The sequence below is a fragment of the Athalia rosae genome, chromosome 7 (assembly GCF_917208135.1).
Source record: "Athalia rosae chromosome 7, iyAthRosa1.1, whole genome shotgun sequence".
NCBI classification, from domain to species: Eukaryota; Metazoa; Arthropoda; class Insecta; order Hymenoptera; family Athaliidae; genus Athalia; species Athalia rosae.
Window position 1 is genome coordinate 897,066 of NC_064032.1, and position 19,641 is coordinate 916,706.

The window sequence follows — 19,641 nt, forward strand, 5'->3', positions numbered from 1 at the left end:
TGGATGGCAAAGGGCGCGAGGGAAGAGGGAAAGGATCGTCTAGCGAGGATCGAGTTACTAATTAATTTTCGCAATTTGCGGTTTCTGCAAACTATAATACGTCGCCACGATGTGCACGTATACTTATGTATATACATATATTTATATATACAACAAACTTCTCACTCAAACACAGTTTCAAACTATAGAATTTGTATAGATACATATGTACAGAGGTACGTACTTAATGGCTTCCGATAAAGCACACATACCTATAACTACGCCAACCTGTGGATCTCTATCTACATGAAAATACAAAGAATAAAATTCTAAAAATTTCATGTCGAAAATAATTTCAGTTTTCTTTTCATCATCTCTCTTTGTTTTGCTGGTAAAGAAATGAACCGAAAAAAAATTATATACAAATCAATGGGAGTTTGATAAATATTGATAATTGTATATTAGTTTAGAATTTAACTATACATATTCTTAATTGCAGGTTTGCTTGGAAACAGCAGCGGTGAAATAACTACGATGCTGCAGACGATGAGGAGAATTAACAAAACGAAACTACATAGTCTAAAGTCCCTATAGATATTATAATTGGATATAATTAAATTCTGACTGGATGAAAATTATATAATTATTCAAAATATTCATCTCTTGTATAATAATCGTAATAATACATAATACGTAATAGCTACGCAAAATTTTCAGAAATAATATGACGACGGCCGCGTCTCTACAACGAGAGTATAATTAATAAGTTTTTTTTTCTCTTCTTTCCCTTTTGCCTTTTATAATATCTATTCGTAAAATAGAAGGTGAAGAGTGAAGCAGAGAGAGAAAGAAAGAGCAGAAAAAATGACGGCCCGCGAAGTGAAAAAACCAAAGCAAAACGAAAAAAAGAAATAATGTAAAAAAAAAGTAAAGACGTTTATGATATTATATTGTACATTTAAGAAGGTTCACTGATATTGTACCCACCCGCGTAGGTTCGGTCTTTCTCTTTTAGATTATTATTATTACATTATTGAGGAAGTTCAAGAGCGATTCATATCCCTTTTTCAAGATATAACCGCATCATCTGCTCTTATAATATCTGTACGTAAATATCAAAGAATAAGGGTGTGGGTATTGTAAAAATCGTAAGACAAAAGGGAAAAATCAAGAAATCAAGAGAAAAAAAAGGAAAAAAAGGGAGAAGGTTGAGACCCGGGCGAAAAGCTCGAAAAAAACAAGATGTTATTTCTGTGAAGAGTTTGTTGAGAAACGTTTGCTTGGTTCTTTCAGTTCGGTTGTGGGTCAACGTCGTTGATGTTGCAGAGAAGCCCATACACGTATAGCCTATTTTCCTATGGGTCGTTTTCCTCTGAAAAGCTTTCAAACCATATGTGTACGTAGGTATACATAAGTATGTATACTCATGTATAGTATGTGCACATATAGGAGAACAGATTTTACTTGAATTCAAAGAAAGCTGACGACGAAAACGTCGACGACGTCTCAACGCCCGGTGAGAAAACGAATGGTATAGGTAGTGATGTGATATTGGCAAACATCGTTTCCGCATGGTTACTTTTTTTTGTAAAAGGTGACATTGAGTCACGTCTATATACGTACATCCTATCGGCATGTACTCTGTGTACTTATGTATTCCATCATATAAAAAATAATATCTTAGGAACTGAGTTTGTCTAACGAATGTAATTCTAACATGTCTCTAGCATACGTAGCTATAAGTATCTACTATAATGCACGCATCGAAATTTCGCAAAATACTTTTATTCATTTTTTTCTTTTTTTCTTTTCTTCACATACCTATATACGTATTTTTTTATACACGCAGTATATACCTATACTTATCGCAATATTTTTATATATTCACTCATTTACCTATATATTTATATCAATACATAACCGACGTATTGCTATTACACATATTTTCAAATTAATTATTATTAACACACATTTATGTACGTCATCTAGTGATTTTTAAATTCTTGCTTTTACTTAATCTCTTTTTGTTTCTTATTTTTTTTTTCATATTTTGTCTCTTTGGTTTCATTTAGAAAATAAAATATCGTTTATTGCACATACGTGGACTTAATATGTGTAATAATATAGCATAACGCATACGCAGTATCATATTATTTATACGTAGAGTATAATCAGATTAGTTGCATTATTATTATTATTACCATTGGGACTACTATCAATAATTGTTTAATATAAACTTGATTATTTATTTATTCATTCGCTTATTTAGTTATTCATTTATATTATACGTATCGTGTGCTTCTTCCTTCAAAATTATTGTTTAATTTTATCATTATCATTATGATTATTGTTATTATCATTATTATTATTATAAAATAAATCACTCTATTGTCATTTAATAATACATATTATATATACCTCTATGTGTACATACAATAATATAATACTTTTTTGTTCTTTTTTTCGATTATCATGATTGCATTTTTGTAGTTCTGGATATCATTGTTATTATTATTGTTATTATCATGATGATTATTATACAATAAATATTTAACACTATAAATAAATAACATACAAGTATGTAAAAGCATACCTATTGGTGATACTGCAATATACATCGACTTCCATTTTAACCATGACTACCTTTTTATTTTTAATATTACGTCTGTATCAATATTATATAATTTTTGCACACCACCTTTATTGTTTAGTTTTTTTCGATATCATTTTTTAATACACCAACTTTTCATATGGTGTACATACACATACAATGTGAATTTTCATGCGACCATATTGTATGTATATCTTGGAACATTTTCAATCATTATTATTATTATACTGGTTGTTATCATTGTTATTAATATGATGATTGTTGTTTCTATCATTTTTTTCCTAGCTTTAATCATTATGCCTAAATAATGCGTATTCTATCGTGCGATGAAGTTCGATACCAAAGTTTTTCGCACTTTATAACCGATCACCCTGTATTTCATATGTGTTCTGTAAATCTATAAATATATGGTCTTATTCTTTCTTTCTTCAACTTCGACTTATGTTTTTCTGTTTAACAATAATAACAATAATACTGTTTAGATTATATACCATGTATACATTATTTAACAAATGTAACATATGTATGTATACATATATATTATAGATTTTATAGACACAAAGTTTTTGAGCTAAGGTAAAATAATATAGTACATACACTATGTATAATACATAGGTACGTATATGTCGATCAATTGAATAGATTTGTTTAATGATCATTCGCGTTAATCAATTGATTGAATAATTAATTAAATCATAGATGGTATGTTAATGATTCGCGTGCATGATATAATCTAATTGCATATGAGTTGCGTTATTCTATTGGTTACCTTTTGCTTTTTTGGTTTTGGTTTTTTCTTACTCTCTTTGGCGACCTATGTATATATTATGTTACATATATAGGAATCATCATTTTAACTACTTTACATATGTATACTGACATAATATATTTTCTATAATTCTCTTCGTTATTTTTTTTTCTTCCTGCCTTCTTTGCTTTCGAATTAGTTTTCTTATAAATTTATTGATTGTTCTGCACAATTATATGTAATATAGGTATACTTATATTTTCACATTTATTTAAAATTTAAATGCCAAATAATAAATTTTCATCTCATCGTCTCATTACTTCTAGGTACATTACGTTGATAATACTTGTATATGCATGGTCATATACCTACGTACATATTTACTTTTGTGAGATGATAATTACGATTTTTTCTCATAATGCAAAGAAAATCGAATAAACTATTCTCGCGACGCGTTTTCTTTTTCTTTTACTTCACGTTTTAAGACGATCATACTACAACGATGATTGTTATACATAAATACGGTTAAACATTATCATTCAAATATACGTCGTAATATAGTTTCTTGAGTTTATCGATTTCTTTTAGTTTTATTTCTCAAATCGTCACACTGTTTTCTACGTCTTTTTTTCAATTTTACGTATAAATTAAAATGATATACAATATCACGATATATTGTACATAGGATACGTTTTTCTCCTTATATGTATTAAATATTATTATCGTATATGTATATACAAAAATGATTGCTAGGTAACGCAACTTGAGTGGTGGTTGTTACATCAACACTAAAAATCTCAAACATTATAGACTTTAACTGGTAATAAAACGTCCTAAAAATAATATCTATTACAGTGTCTTTCAATTATTTATTTATGCGTGCGTATGATTTTGTTAGTTTTTTTTTGGATTTTTTTTTTGGTCGGTTCAATATATCATATATTATATATAATATATTGTATAATACATCTGTATAGTCATTCAAAATTTGACATCGAAGAAAAATTTGAACAAAAAAATCGACGCTTGAAAATATTTCAACGAATTGAAATAACCCTAATATTTACCAATTAAGGGATGTATGTATAAAAAAGTAATCTACATATAAATATATGAATCTGCACCCAAAATGACAATAAATATCCGCCCCAGAATCGTGTCGCAAAATAATCATGCGTGCATAATTTTTCTTCATCCCCTTCTCTTTTTAAATTCTTTTCTATACGAATATCGTAATGAAAATCTAATTTTGGATACATTTTCTGGCTCCTCTTTCCCTCTTCTTATTGTTTCAGCTGCTTTTGATCACGGAAAAAATTGGCACATAATTTCTTTCAATATATGTACAAATATACATACGTGTGTGTGTGTGTGTGTGTGTGTGTGTGTGTAACTGAACTTCGTTTCAAGATGACTGCTTTGTAACGTCGTCCTACATGCGCTATCTTTTTCATCCCCTTCGTCTCGGCAGCAGGCGGACTTGGCCATGAGAAAGGAATAACAAAAATGAAATGAAAAATAAAATGAAATAATAAATAATAATAACAATTATTGAATCGACGATGGTAGTAATGATTGAATTGATTAGATACAAGCCTCTATGTGTACGTTCGTTAATTCGCTTGGTCTCTGTAGCTGATTATTAACGTGGAGTTCGGACGATGCGTTACTGTGAACTAAATCTTGTTTTCTGTTACGATGTCCGATGTCTAATTTAACAGGACTAAATGCGGCACAGCAACTTTCCAACGTTTTACGAAATGCTGCTCTGAATTCACGATTGAAATATGCGTAAATCAAGGGATTCAACGCACTGTTGAAATAACCAACCCAGAATACCGCTGCCACAACTATATTTCCACTCTGGCAAGTGTCGCATAACGCCGTTATCAAGTACCTGTAACAAATCAAAATCAATGAGCAAAAATGCCAATCGAATTAGAAAAACTTTCGGAAAAAAGTACATATCATTACAATACACGTATCCATGCATGTGTTTAGTATGAATGAATTTTTTATACGAAGAAAAATAATTGAGAATTGTTTTCTTCGTTTTCTAAATTATGTACGTACGTTCAATCATTGGTATCAAAAATTCAGAGGAGCACATATAAAAGAGAAAGAGGAGGAAGAGAAACAGAGGGAAGGGAAGAAGAAAAATGAAAGTGTGCGGAAAAGAGTAGAGACGTCACTTAGTAAGCTTGAAAGCATTCTTATATGAAACGCGCTTGTTTCCCAGATCGTTTATCGGTTTTTTTCTTTCCCCTATTTTTATATATAAAAAAAATATCTCCTCTTCCGTACATATAGTTATACATATATCTATGTGCATGTGTACATAGATATATATATATTCTTTTTCTCCTCTTTTTTCCCCGCAAATCAATTTCGCGCATTGCCAATATGTATTTTGACAGATTGTCCCGCGAAAATATCGCGAAGGAGAAAAATCCGTTCAGCTGCAGAATTGCAGAAATGTCGTGAAAGTTACCCGAAAAAAAAGATATAGAAGAACCGAAAGAAGAAAAAAGAAAATGGCAAAAAAAAAGTAATCGAATAAAATGTAACGAATATAGTGAAAAAGCGAACGTGAATAGCCAAAAAAAAATTTTCATCCTTCACAACCTTTCGTTAGAGAATTTTCCCTCGGTATTTAAAGGTATTGGGGTGAATTTTGGTATCATTTTTTTTAAGTAGAGAGACTTTTTTCGGCTATTTAAAATATCCTGGGGACGCAAAAAAAGTGTCTTCATTCGTCCCAGGGATATTTTGTCCCGAGGATAAACTTTATCCTTGCCTTCTATACTTCTCGGTCCATGTCGCGCTAATTTTCTTCATTACTCTGCAGGCACTGATATTACTACATACATTACGGTATGTATGTAGTAGCTGTGGGGTGATGTCGAAGGGGGTAGAGGCGTTCACCCCTCGTAGCTCGTGAAAGTTTTTAATTGATATTTCAACTCGTTACTCGCTCAAGGAGTCCATTAAAATTGTTATACCTATTCGCCCGAGGCAGCCCGAGGACGAGGACGAGGACGAGGCTGAAGATGAGGATGAGGATGACGACGACGAGTCTGAAATGGCTTAATTCAAGGGATTAAGGTGAGGTGAAGTCGGTACATATAAAGTACAAGGTGCGTACATAAGTATAAAGTATGTATATAATAGTTGAGATTGATATTGATTTGCATAGGAATGTGAAATCGCGAGGAAGAAATTGTTACAACTTTAATCATCGTCGGTTAAAATCGTCGTTATTGTTATTATTATTATTATTGTCCCCATTGTTATCGAGGATTAATATAATCCTCGCCAAATTATTGGATACCCAACGAGGATACGATATAATTCATCCCCTCGGGATAAAATCGCCGGAATCCTTTCTAATCTCGCTTTGATAAAAAAATAAGAAGAAAAAACACAAAGACTTGATTTTTTGAAATCTCGGATTGAAGTTTTTCATTTCAACTTTTCTGGAACGATAAGAAGAAGAAAAAAGGACAAAAAGTCGTACGTAGTACGTATGTATAATATAAGTAAACCGACTCGCGAATACGACTTTTCTCGTTATATACTTTTTCATGGCAATAAATATAAAATAAATACATAAAAATGGAATAACAGAAAATAAAATATGAAACGAATATCGAGAAATTTAAAATCGTAGGAGAATCTAACTTTTGATCATATCAGAAATATAATATACGACTCAATTATACACGAGATCAAATTTTACATGTATGAGAAACGAGAAAAATGATGTTAAAAATTTATTTATTTCGTTATAATATTATCCACGGTTTTATTCGATATTTTTTGGAGGAATTGAGAGGAGAGTAGCAAAAAAAGAGGACCAACAAATAAAAAAAAAATAGAAAAGAATAAAGATCGTCGAGTGAAAAGTTTCTATACCATAAGGGATAATGGAGGTGCGTGAAGATTAAGGGTAGCGATATTGTTAGCGCGATTATCATTTGGACTGCGGTTAGTCAGGCGTTAAAATGTGGTCACATTTTTCGAAAATATCCCAATAATTCTATTCCCACGTCGCGATGGAAATAAGATTTTCCTATTCTCAATTTTTCACAAGCATGAAAAAAAAAAAAATAAAAATAAACGCAAATATTTCAGGAGGGAAAAAATTTGGTGCAACGATGTTGTCACGTCGTATTACGTTATAAGCAAAGCAAACTTTTGCATAAGTAAATAAAACTCTCATAGAAAGTAAAACATTTCGGAAGCGACGTGGCTGCGTGCAGGTTTCAAGTTTTCCGAACGGAATATCGTAAAGTGAAAAAAGTAAGAAATCTATTTTTCACCATAAATACTTGTACGATATACTTATGTACGGTGTATAAATTTTTCATGTTATTTTTTTTCTATGTATAATATATCACTGCTCTCGAGTTTCAATATAAGCTCTGCGAGGGAGTTCAAGAAAATAATAACAATAAATATGACGTGTTTGGAAAAAATCAGAAAAAATAAAAGGTAAGAAGAAAGAAAAAAGCGAGGGGATATAATATACAATTTTTTTGTAACCCTCTGGTGCAGCTGGTGGAAATCGAGGTGCTTCAAGTGTCAGGTTTTTTTTTTTTTCTACTTTTTCCTTCCGTTTTTTTCTCACATTTTGTTCTGTCGCTTGATTTTTTCTTGGGTAACAGTCGCACGAGACTTTATCCGTTTGAAATAAGGGATGTTTAGGAAACCAATAAGGAGACTAGAAAGAAAAGAGAAAGAGGAGAAAAAGGGAAAAGTTGGAGATCACAGAAATCGGATACAAGAGAAAAGGTGATCGCATTCTATCGAATGTTAAACGTGTATACGTTACCAGAGAAAAAACGGAAGCCAGCAGGCAAGAAACGCGGACATAATAATACCGAGTGTCCTCGCAGCTTTCCTCTCCCTTTTCATCTTACTGCTACTCGCTATGGGTGGATCTTCCGGGGCTGGTTCTGGAGAAGATTGGCCAACGGAAGGCAGAGATGTCAGTCCTGCTGAAATCCCGTTTATTTGAAGATGTTTGTTCAGCAAGGCCGCAGCCACTTTACTCCTTTAATCAAAGAAAACGAAGGTTTTTATTTTATCTTCAATACGCATCATCATGTTCTCCATATCCTCCATTTATTTTTTGTCACCTCGCATACATGAACCCGAAAATCTATAAAACCATTGGCGAGGTAATCAGACCGAGAACCAGAAGAGCGTAACCCAAAAAGCCTTGAAAATCTGAAAGATCAACGAGAAAAAGAATGCTCAAAGATTTAATCGTCAAATTACATTTTCACTTTCATATACCGTACGTGATTGCATTATTCGTCCAAGTTACACACCCCTATTATCTGGGGGATGAGACCTTCCTTTATTTGTTCATTTATATTTAGCACGTGTCTCAACTTCTTTTCGTGGGTTACGCCCTTCTCTGTCTCCTCATGTATTCTTTCATCTTCGACATATCTATACAGAAAAATGAAAATATATGTACATATAAATTATTAGGTACACGTTACAACCGAACACGTTCGTGCTAAATATAATTCGTGCCTTGGAATATTTTATTGAGGAAACAATATTGGTTTTTGGTTTATATAAAATTCTAAATTTATATTATATGTGGGTATAAATACATATCAATATAAGGGCAAGACCATCCCAAATCTTTTCAACTCACTATGTATATTAGGTATACATGTACAATTATTACATACATATACCTACTATACACATTTGTTACACATTATGATATAAACACCCAAGATATTCGGAAGAACAAGAAAAAACAACAGTTAAATGATCGGTCAGATCAATGATTGAATAAAGAAGAAGCTCATTGGAAAGTAGAGCAAAAAAAAACCAATTCTAAATGATAATGATCGATAATAATAATAACGACAATAATGATGTGGCGACATAATCTGCCCTAGGTTACCTATTATTAGATATATTTGAGTTTTGATATTCTAGGAGTACATCCCTCTCAAGGGTTGTCATCTCTGACCTTCAAAGAAGAGGAGATCCCCTTACTACAAGTACAGCTTCTCAGGATCAAAACTAACCGCATCAGATTCGTATTCGAACGACCCACTTGGCGGTTGTATTATTATCCATAATTCCGTACATACGTAGGTACCTATGTACGTATATAATGGTGGTTAGAAATATATAACGAGCCTGTATTTTTTTCTTTCTTATTTTATTTATATTTTTATTGCAGTATCGCGACGCGTTGCGATGACCACTCGACCTGTCCATATGAAAATTATGGAAAAAACCAAAATAAATTGATTGAAATTAAAATAAGGAACTTTGTTCCAAAGTGGTTGAGTGCAAATTTTGTATAGGTATACGCATACTATAATATAATAACTGTAGCGCGGTAAATCGTTTCAAAATTAATTTACCCATACAACGGGCCTACTAATTTTCTTGTACACGTACATAGGTATATAAAGGTAAGTATTAAATCTGAAAAAGGAATTATACCCAAGCTATCTCTCAAGATTACATGTACAGTACATACATAATAACCAAATGTAGGGAAATGAGTGGAAGAAGCGTTGAGGAGCGAAGAAATGCAAATTCAACTCCCTCGGGATATTTCACTCAAAAATCCTCAATCCTCTACACCTATACAGACACACCGTATACCTATGTACAAGTGTATTTGTGTATTTGAATAACTTTAAATATACTAATTTAACTCTGCAGAGATTAAATAAACGGTAATCCAAAGTTTATACAAGATAAGCACTGCTGACGATAAATAAGAAATTTGAGAAAAAAACAATGCGATAAATTTTACCTATGCGTATATACTACCTACGTACACGTACGTAGGTGAACGCATGAAATATTTTAAACAGACGTCTGACAGGACTCAGGAATTTTTCCCTTTTTTTGTCTCCTTTTCCGCAATTTGATGTTATATACCTATACGCATATAAAAGTGTTTCCTCGTACATTTATAAAATGTATAAATGTATTTGGGAAAAAGAAAAGAAGCGGGGTGTGGGGGAGGTTTGGTGTTGGTGTTGACGTAGCTGTGGGGGATGCTTGCCCCGGGACGCCGCGCAAAGTTGGCCAAAAATATACCCTTATTTCAGCTGAACCAGCTGGCTGGGTTGGCTGACGGCTGGCTATCCCAGTTTTACCCAAATAAAATGCTCCCTCAATATATGAAAGATGTACGTTATTGTTATTGTAATTGTTGTTCTACGTTGTTACTATCCTTATTTATTCTTGAAAAATAAAAACAAAAATAATAGAAAAATCGATCAGCTGTACCGAATGAAAGTATTTTTGATTTTCAAACCCTGCATCAAAGTATGTGGTTTTGACGATTTTCGTTTTCTTTTTCATCTTATTCAATTCGTTTCCCCGATCATCGACACCGTCGTGAATCAATCCGTGGCTATCATATGCGTAATATAAAAATTTATTGGAATCGTGGCGATGTCTAAAAGATATGTGCATACGTGGGGGAGTAGGTGGGTAAATAATTCGTAGTTTCTATTTTATATGCAGAGTGCATGTGGGGTAATCCCCCTGGCGCGTTTCAGTCAAGTAGTAATATCAACGGTGTGGTCAGACGCCCGGCTAAAGCCGCAGCGAATATGTGTACACTTATGATATATTCAAGGTGTCGTCGCCGCGGTTTCTGAACATACCTATGTACACATAGCTCGATTTTCTCACGATTTATATACCTACATAGTTTATGTACATACACATTTGTCACTGTCACATGATATTGCGATTAGTTTCCTATACATGCCACAGACATGTGAGCAAATAAATAGAAACTATGGCAAAACTATAAAAGATAAAGTTAAATACGCACACATGGTGGTAACCGGTTAACTCGAATGGTTTATCAATTTTTTTGTCGAAAGGGAGAAAGAAAAAACCTAGGTATATGACCGTTTAAGGTAGGAAAAGGGAACGGTGACGTTAATCGATGTTTCCCATCAACCCCGTAATTAAATCGCAAACACCTCTCAATCCAGATTTCAATTCCAGTACCCACACACACACATGGGAGGGTTGGATTTTTATTTTGGTACCGTGTACCTGAGTGATTTGTTAACTTTCGTACTTTCTCTGTTGTTTTAAAAATTTTTTTTTCAAAAAACGTGGTGGCTTCTGGATTCATAAAAAAATATTTCAATTATCAAACATGAAGACTTCTGATATCTTTCGTTATTGGTCACCAAGTAGACAGATGCGAGTAAACGTATCGACGTGCCAAACCCAAGCTAGGGCTAGTCTATGAATACCACTTGACCTTTACCTAGACCTTGACCATGAAATATCTCGGTGGACAGATGGCAGTTAGTTTTTCAATGAAAGACGAGAACCTTCGCATAGGGTACACACTATAAATACCTATTTCATACATGGAGTAGGTTTTAATGAAATTTCCTTGAACAAGAGCGTTGCAAGAGTGAGAAGAAATCCTTGAAATTCCATCACACTTCACACACACGTAGTTGTGATTAAAATATTTCCGCCAACCCCTGTCACGGTCAAGGTCTCGATTTTCCATCCAAGAAATTGTGCAAACATCCTTTTTACTTTTCCTCGAAGATTTTTAATATCTTATCTTCCTAACATTTGAATCGCAAATAATTATTAATCTTGATTTTTCTCCCTCCACCGATATTTTCTCCCTCCCTAATTACGATTTCCATTAGCTCGCCTTATAGCACATTAATTTCGCATCTGATATTATACCTTGAAATATATATGTATAATATTGCATAAGAATCACGAAGCTGTCTAAATTTTTTTTCCTCTTTCTTCATCGACGCCCTCGACGGTTTTTTATACGATGCTACGTTATATCTATAACTACGCAGCGATCGGCGATCCAAGTCACGTTGTATACGTACACGGTACATATTAATCGTAGAAAAAAAGCGAATGAAATCTTGGAAAATATCAAGATAATGATAGAATGGAAAAAGAAGATGGAAGAAAGTCAGAACGAAATGAAGCTCGAATGTGGCGATGACGGCACCTAATTACTAAATCCGAGATTAAAGGTGTTTCGATCGAAGTTTTCGTTCTCATGAAATAAATATGTACATATATATATATATGTAACATATAATATATCTCTACACCGGAAACTTGCGAAGCTTATTGGTTAACGGCCTCCTCGTTTCTTTGGAGGTCGAAGAAATATTTGATCAACTTTGGCCCCGGGGTATTAGGTTGTTGCTTCTTTTCGTAGCAATTTGCTTCAACTTCCACGTTTCCTCATACTTCTTCTCATTTTATTTCTTCCACTTCCTTTTTTCCCTTTTTTTTTTACTTATATTCACTTCGCTATACGAGCGACTCGACTCGTAGTTATCCCGCGGAAGGACAAATTTATCGTACATACGTATGTCTGGTATAAAACTTTTGCGTCTTGAGGCACGCGAGCTTAAATCTTTCCCCTCCTTCCTTGAATTTCATCAATTAAAAATCAACAGACTACACGATAACGTGTAGTCTGTATCATTTTGACTTCGGCTATATTTTCGTGCCAAAGAAAAACGTAAAATAAAATATAAAATGAAGTGTCAGCACCCGCGGTTGAAAAATGAGCAGCTGACGATCTTTTTTCATTCTTTTGTTGGCACGTAAACTCGAAGAGAGGATCATCATCGTTCTCGTCACGAGGGTGTTGTCCTTTTTTACTCTTCTTCTTTTGATTTTGATTACTTTTTACATTTTTTTCCGGACATACCTTACGCCGTAAATTTCCAGCCGATAGATTCGAGGCCCAATCAATACCAGCGGTAAATAATGTACCAAAAGTCGCCCCGGGCAAACCCCGATGGTTACCCCTAACGACACGTATAGGATATCGCTGTATTCCTTGTATTCGTTTGTGTGTCAGTCAAGGTATTAGGGTTCTTTTTTTTAACATAAAGACATTTTTATCTACTTCCTGACACTTCTCCCACTGACGATGAGTGACTTGAAATGTCGTATACCGCAGAATGGGTAGAAGTTACGATGGAAACGTGTGCTATTATCGAATGTGTGTGTGTAGTTTGTCTTTTAAACTGTCTCGTTCAGTTTGCCTTTAGGAGACAGAGAAGAAATCGGTACACATAAAACCTCCGAACACGATAATCGAATGTTGAAACATTGATGTAATGTGCTTTTAAAAGCAGAAAACGTCGCGTCGTCTTCTACTGCCAAAGTTGCACTACTTAAATCGATATGTATGTACCTGTACTTCTCAACGTTTTTTTCTCTTTCCTCTCCCTCTTCTTCTTTTTCATTTCTTTTTTTTCGTTCTCGTTTTCTGATGATTAGAAAAATTTCTCAAACCGAAGTGTAACAGCAGGCGATGTTAGTGGTGTGCACGTATGTATATACTTTAGCAATTAACCTGCAGTTTTACGAGAAAAGTTATTTCATATACGTTGTATACATAGAGGTATGTATAGGTGTATATACTTACTGGAAAAGTAGCAGTACTTAGATTATTGGGTGGTTAAAGTAATAGAGAGAAAGAGAGAGGGAGCGAAAGAGAGATGAAAATAACAGTTGGGGTATATAGGTATGTAAGTAAGTTGTGCTACTAACTTCGAGCTACTCGAAAGTTTCATTTCCTGACGATAACTTGGTATGCTATATGGTTTGCTCTGGCGTCTTCTCATTTCTCTTCAAACGACGGACGTCGTTTTATCGATTACAACTTGCTGACTGTCCCCCATCAGCTGCCTTGGTTTGTAATCACGATCTATAGAATATTTTTAATCATCAGAGATAGGGTACGTATTATTTATATCTCGAACCTCCACCCACCGCGCTTTTCCACTTTTTTCTTTTTCCTTTCCCTTCCTTTCTCCTCCGTATCATGATCTTCGTCATCGTCAACCTCGGTTTTTTCCCATCGTTCTTCTTCTTTTTGTCTCTGTTACTAGTTTCTAGTAGACGATGTACACATGCGTTATTTGTGCAACGATCCGTGAACACTGGAAGTATATCATGGCGCAGTTTCCATTCCCTTGGAATCAAAGCATGCCTCCTGCCCGATACGACGTTGCACTGGTTGGAAAACAAAAAATCTGAATAAACAAAATAAAATAAAATGAAAAGTAAAAAAAGAAATTGTCGTTTGTGTTTCAAACATGCAGCACTACTCCAGGGTATATCTGAGCGCGTCGATATATCCAGTTCAGGGGAAAAAAGATTTCGACGATCACGTAGATGACCTCGTAGAATTTTCCAGTAGCTATGGTATAAGTGCAAGTCTATAAATACGCGACACCTGCACCGTACTTTGAAGAGGGACGAGTTAAATTTTATAAACTCGCTGCTGGAGGTAAAAAGTCAGCGTTATAAAATTTTCAGATTGCCAACTTTCTTTTCAACAAAATAAAATGAATGAATAATATATCCACGTGACAAATCAAGGCCATGAATGATACGAACACAAAAATTGATTCACTTCCATATCTAGAACTTCAGCTATTTCCTGCACTCTGACGTAAAATCTGATATTAAATAATTTAATGGATAGTTCAAGATCGATTGCATATGGGTTATTTAGACGCAGAAGTGCATCATAGCGTAGACTACTTTAGTTCGATCGTTAGAAAATTTTCTTTGATGAAATGTAACTCTTAATTTTTTAACTTTTAATTTTATACTCGACGAAATTTTTTATTAAATTCTTTCCACGGAACTTTTCGAAAACTTTGGTTTTTCATCCGTTCTTCGAGATGGGGTGGTATTAATATCGGTACAGCGAATGATTACGAGGTAGAAAAAAAAGAAGAAATTCAAATACAATTTAAAAAATGGCGGAGAGACGGTTCCCCGAAAACAAGATTAAAACCTTTTGCTCGCTCTGCAGGCTGGAGTCCATTAGCAATATCAAATTCAAGTCTGGGTTCTCTAGGGGATCAAAAGACCCATTGAGTTTCGTTGACGAGACGCGATGCAGAGAGTAGCTCGTTTTTGAACGGACAATCTACGTACACCTACGCCATGGCAAATGGAAATGGAAATAAAATCCGGCAGCACTCGATGATTCGTTAAGGAATTTCATCGATACGCTTAGAAATATTCATATCAATTTATATTTTAAGGGTAGCACGAGACTTTGATGAAATTGAAGGAAAATAAAAAAATTAACGAATCAATAAAATAAATGAATACCTTTGGAACGTTGAAATGAAGTCAATGTATACGTATAAATTATTTGTACATTTCAAGCTTTTGAAGTGAAGACTGGTTTTCAATGGGAAAACTAATCTCGTGAACTTAATCAGGGTAACAAAGTCCGGCCACTCGCTACGGGCAATTCAAAGGTGGTATGCCTTTCTTCCTGTTCTTTTTTTTCTACCTTTTCATGCTTTTTCTTTGAACGCGTTTCAACGGGGCTTATCCACAAGACTTTCGACCTTTGACCTTTGAAAGATCATTTCATCCTACCGGTTACTATGACGCTTGTTCCTTCAATGAGAAGAATTTTTCATTCATAAAATTTGATGATGTAGTATTTTTTTTCTTTGTTTCGATCTCGCCTACTACAAGGTAATCGCTATATCGAGAATCTTCTTTTTTCCAAATAATTCCGAAAATCATGAAAGTTGCACTTCAGGTATGACCAAAGTTTGAACAAGAATCATCTCGTTTTACCCTCAGGGACCTGAATTTTCGAGAGATCAAGTTTACCGACTTGGAGAAGTTGGACAATTTGCTAAAGTTCGTTCTCTTCAAGTTTCCAGCTGTTATACACGTCCATATGGGCATTCATATACACACACATGTGCACGCACAAAGTACATCTAAAAGTAGATCTCAGCCTCGCAAAATCTTGACGATATTTCACATCTTTTACCTTCAATTCCTTCCAACCGTAAATACATCGCTAGGAGGACCCTCGAATTTCGCTTAAGTAATCCAACCGACAAATCATTCGATCATGAAGGGAAAGTGGAGGAAGATGAAGGCGTTGACGACGACGACGACGACGATGATTATGATGATGATTTCTGGCCGAAGAAACTTTCTCCAAACTTCCACCTCTGTCGTTACTGTTACAGGATAAATCTTTCTAATTTAAAGCTCGTCATCAAGGATGAGTTGAAACTATACCGTTTTACTTACTTCAAAATCTACTTCCATATTTACTCAAAACCCAAACACATCTCTCGTTCATTTTCAACGGTTTTCGAAGGTATCGTAGTCATCTAATCTACACGATTGTGCATCCACCTGGCACTGAACATTATTGATCCGCACTTCAGGGGTACGTACGGATCAGACGATACGGAGCCAACCCAAATATGATCAAAGTCCATCATTTCATGTATCGTCTTCCTCTTTTTTTCTCCGTATTCTTTTTTCTTCTTCTGCCTCTCTGGCAGTATTTTCTGAAAAGGATTATACGGGTATATTAATTTTTCTTTCTTTTCGTTTTTCTTTTTCTTTCTTTTTCTTCTGCTTCTTCGGAGAGGATCTTCTGAAGATATGAATGTAAGCACATACCTATATAGATATGGCTCGTTTAGATTTAATTTACGATAACGATATGGCAAAAAATATTTTTTTTAAATCCAGTGGCGACGTATAAATCGAGAATAGTTTTGTAAAGTGTTTTTAAATTTCCCTGTAAAGCTTACTATTCACAGTAAGAGGGGATTGAGTGCTTAAAATGTCAATATCAGGTGGTTATGTGGTAGAAACTATATCAAACAGTTTAGCCACCGACCACCGTGACATACAGTCTGTAGTTCAGACTCTGAGTCCCTGGTTTAGAGTCTAGAGTCTAGACATTAAACACATATCCAAATGAGAAAATCTATATACCTACGACATGTATCCTATCTCAAATAAGAGGTGTTCTCCATTCTCCAAATATATACCCATTGGAAATTTCTAATAGTAATTTACCAGCCCCATAAGTGTTGGTATACACGCTCCTTTGATGTCTTCAAAAAATACTACACTCTATCCATCAACGCAATATACAAAGTCGTTAAAAATAAGGGTGAGACAAACTAAAACTCGAAATAAAAATAAAAAAGAACATATGTACGTAGTGAAAAAAAAAAAAATCCAAAAAATAAATAAAATAACCTCATGGTTCCACGATCCAATCGCCCTGGTTGATCCCTTTAAGCCCTCGGGATAGGGAAACAAAAAAAAAACAAACAAGAAAGAACGAAAAAAGGATGGGCGCAAAATATCGGAGCTCAAGTCGGAGTATCCTGTTAAGCATTTGAGAATTTTCTATCTCACCTTACATTTCTTTTCTTTTCTTTTCGGTTTTTCGTACTTTATATTCAAGCGAGACAAGGGTGGATAAAAATCTTTTCTTTCTCGGTCTTCAAATTGTAGGGTGGTTGTGAAGATAAATCCATCATTGATTTTCCAAATGTTGAATTAAATTTAACAGGGTGGCTAATTAAGTCGACGATGGTGGTAGGATAAGAAAGTAATTTAAAAATTTGAAATATGGTACGAGTGACATGTAAGAATTGAAGGCGAGTGTCTCGATATCTATTATCTGGATGTAAGAGTTAGCTAATTGAAAATACGAATGTCTGAAATAATTAAATCCTTGACTAATCCCTATGAGACTTCGGTTACCCTTTATAAGATGAAAAAAAGTCCCATTACCCCGCGACCAAGAAAGCAAAAAAAAAATACAAAAAATCACCAGAGCAACAGCAGCGAAGCATCGCCGTCCTCGTTCGCCTAACCACCAATTCACCAGCCAACCTTCTGTAAAACCGACACCCCCTGTGCACAGCTGCCTGCTGGGTTAACCTTCATCTAAATTTTCGCTTACCAAGGTTTTCCTCAGCCACTTTAAATTCCTTTGGGATTTCACCAACCTCCTCCATTTACCTCTCTCTTCCTGCCTGTGTTTTCTCTCCTTCCGTTTCTTTTTTTACATAAAATCCTCTCGCGTAACATTTATTTTTATAGGCTCTCTCGTCATCGCGTAACCTCATGCCATAAGCGTTGTTTTTATACAAATAACTCAAAGCGGTCCTCAACTAAAAACAGGAGAAAGAAAAAATTAAATAAACGCAAAAATGAGATGGGCAGAAATTATGGGAGAAAAACATGTAAGCTCCCAGAAACTAACGTAACCGTTGTTATATCGGGATCCTAGAGGTCCTGGGGTATCTCTTTTTCTTCGAAAAACGCGTTCACCGCAAGCTCGTCCATTTTCTCGTTCTTTAACTCCCTCTTTCATCCCAATTCCTATGGGGGTTGATGGAAGAACTCTGAACTCGCGAGCGCGAGTTTCCAGTCACTCAACGTTATATTGTGATGGAGTGAGGAGAAGAGAAGAGCTTTATAGAAATGGAAACAGAAGCGCAGGCGGAATTCGGTCAGTTCTTGTAGGTGGTATCAGCAGTGGTGGTAGCGGAGGGAAAGAGAGATTTATGGGATCAGTGAAAATGAATAGTTGCTCCTGCTCTCCGCAACTTGATCTCTCACGTCTCTATTTTAGAGATTAGGTATATATTATACGCGTATATCTCATAGTTAGTTAGACCCTCCTGATTTAACTTCAGACTAGCGAGTATCCCTCCCTCGCTCTCACTCTGAAAAATTCACTCCTGCTGCTCCTGCTTCTCCTGCTGCTGCTGCTGCTGCTCCTCCTGCTGCTTCTGCTTTTCGTTCGTTCTCGGGTCGATCGAGCCAACATCGGCATCATCAGGCCTTCGAGGGGGTAGTAATAAAGCAACCACAACCCTGGTTTCTGCGAAGCCGTGTATATGATAATATACGTCTCGTTATGTACCGTGCATATATATACATATATACATGGGTGTACATAATCTGCGGACAGTTACCAGAAGTCAGCTGATGTAATGGACGTTTATTACGGACGTTCATCTGTTATTACGCCATTACCAGCAACTTGCGAATAACTATACACTTGGGATAGATGAGATGACACGACGCAAACTGTATCCCGTGACCTCCCGTCAAACCATATGCCGCTCTACTCGCGTGGATATGTGTGCACGTCGAATAATCCTACCTACGTATACCTAAAACATATTCCGGGTATTCAAAATTCAAAATTTCATCCAAAAAGGTCATTTCAGAGCGTGTGCACGGTGGTAACGGTGGTCCGAAAACTTTACCGCGGGCTATCGCCAGACCTATCTCTTTAATATTCTCAAGCCCGAAAGTTTCGCGCATATTGTTTCTGCATACATACACATATTTACTTCATTTTCATCGAACAAACTTTCATTCTTATTTACACATAAATTTATATCGTCGTTAAAATTTCATATTTCTTCTTTTCTACATT

The 19,641-nt window shown here is 34.9% G+C and overlaps 1 protein-coding gene across 2 annotated transcripts in view; it reads right to left on the reverse strand.

Moving 5' to 3' along the window:
- Nucleotides 1-19,641, reverse strand: part of LOC105693684 (octopamine receptor beta-1R-like) — a 38,437-nt gene that overhangs the window by 1,973 nt on the left and 16,823 nt on the right. Inside the window, exons 9-10 of one of the 2 annotated variants that reach the window (XM_012413765.3) lie at nucleotides 8,173-8,394; nucleotides 4,698-5,235 (exon numbers count right to left, since the gene is read on the reverse strand). In XM_012413765.3, coding sequence (XP_012269188.2) covers nucleotides 4,923-5,235; nucleotides 8,173-8,394 — 535 coding nt within the window. In that variant the 3' untranslated portion in view covers nucleotides 4,698-4,922. Of the gene's footprint in view, nucleotides 1-120; nucleotides 5,236-8,172; nucleotides 8,395-19,641 lie in introns of those variants that run through there. The other variant, XM_020856811.2, reaches the window with a different exon arrangement.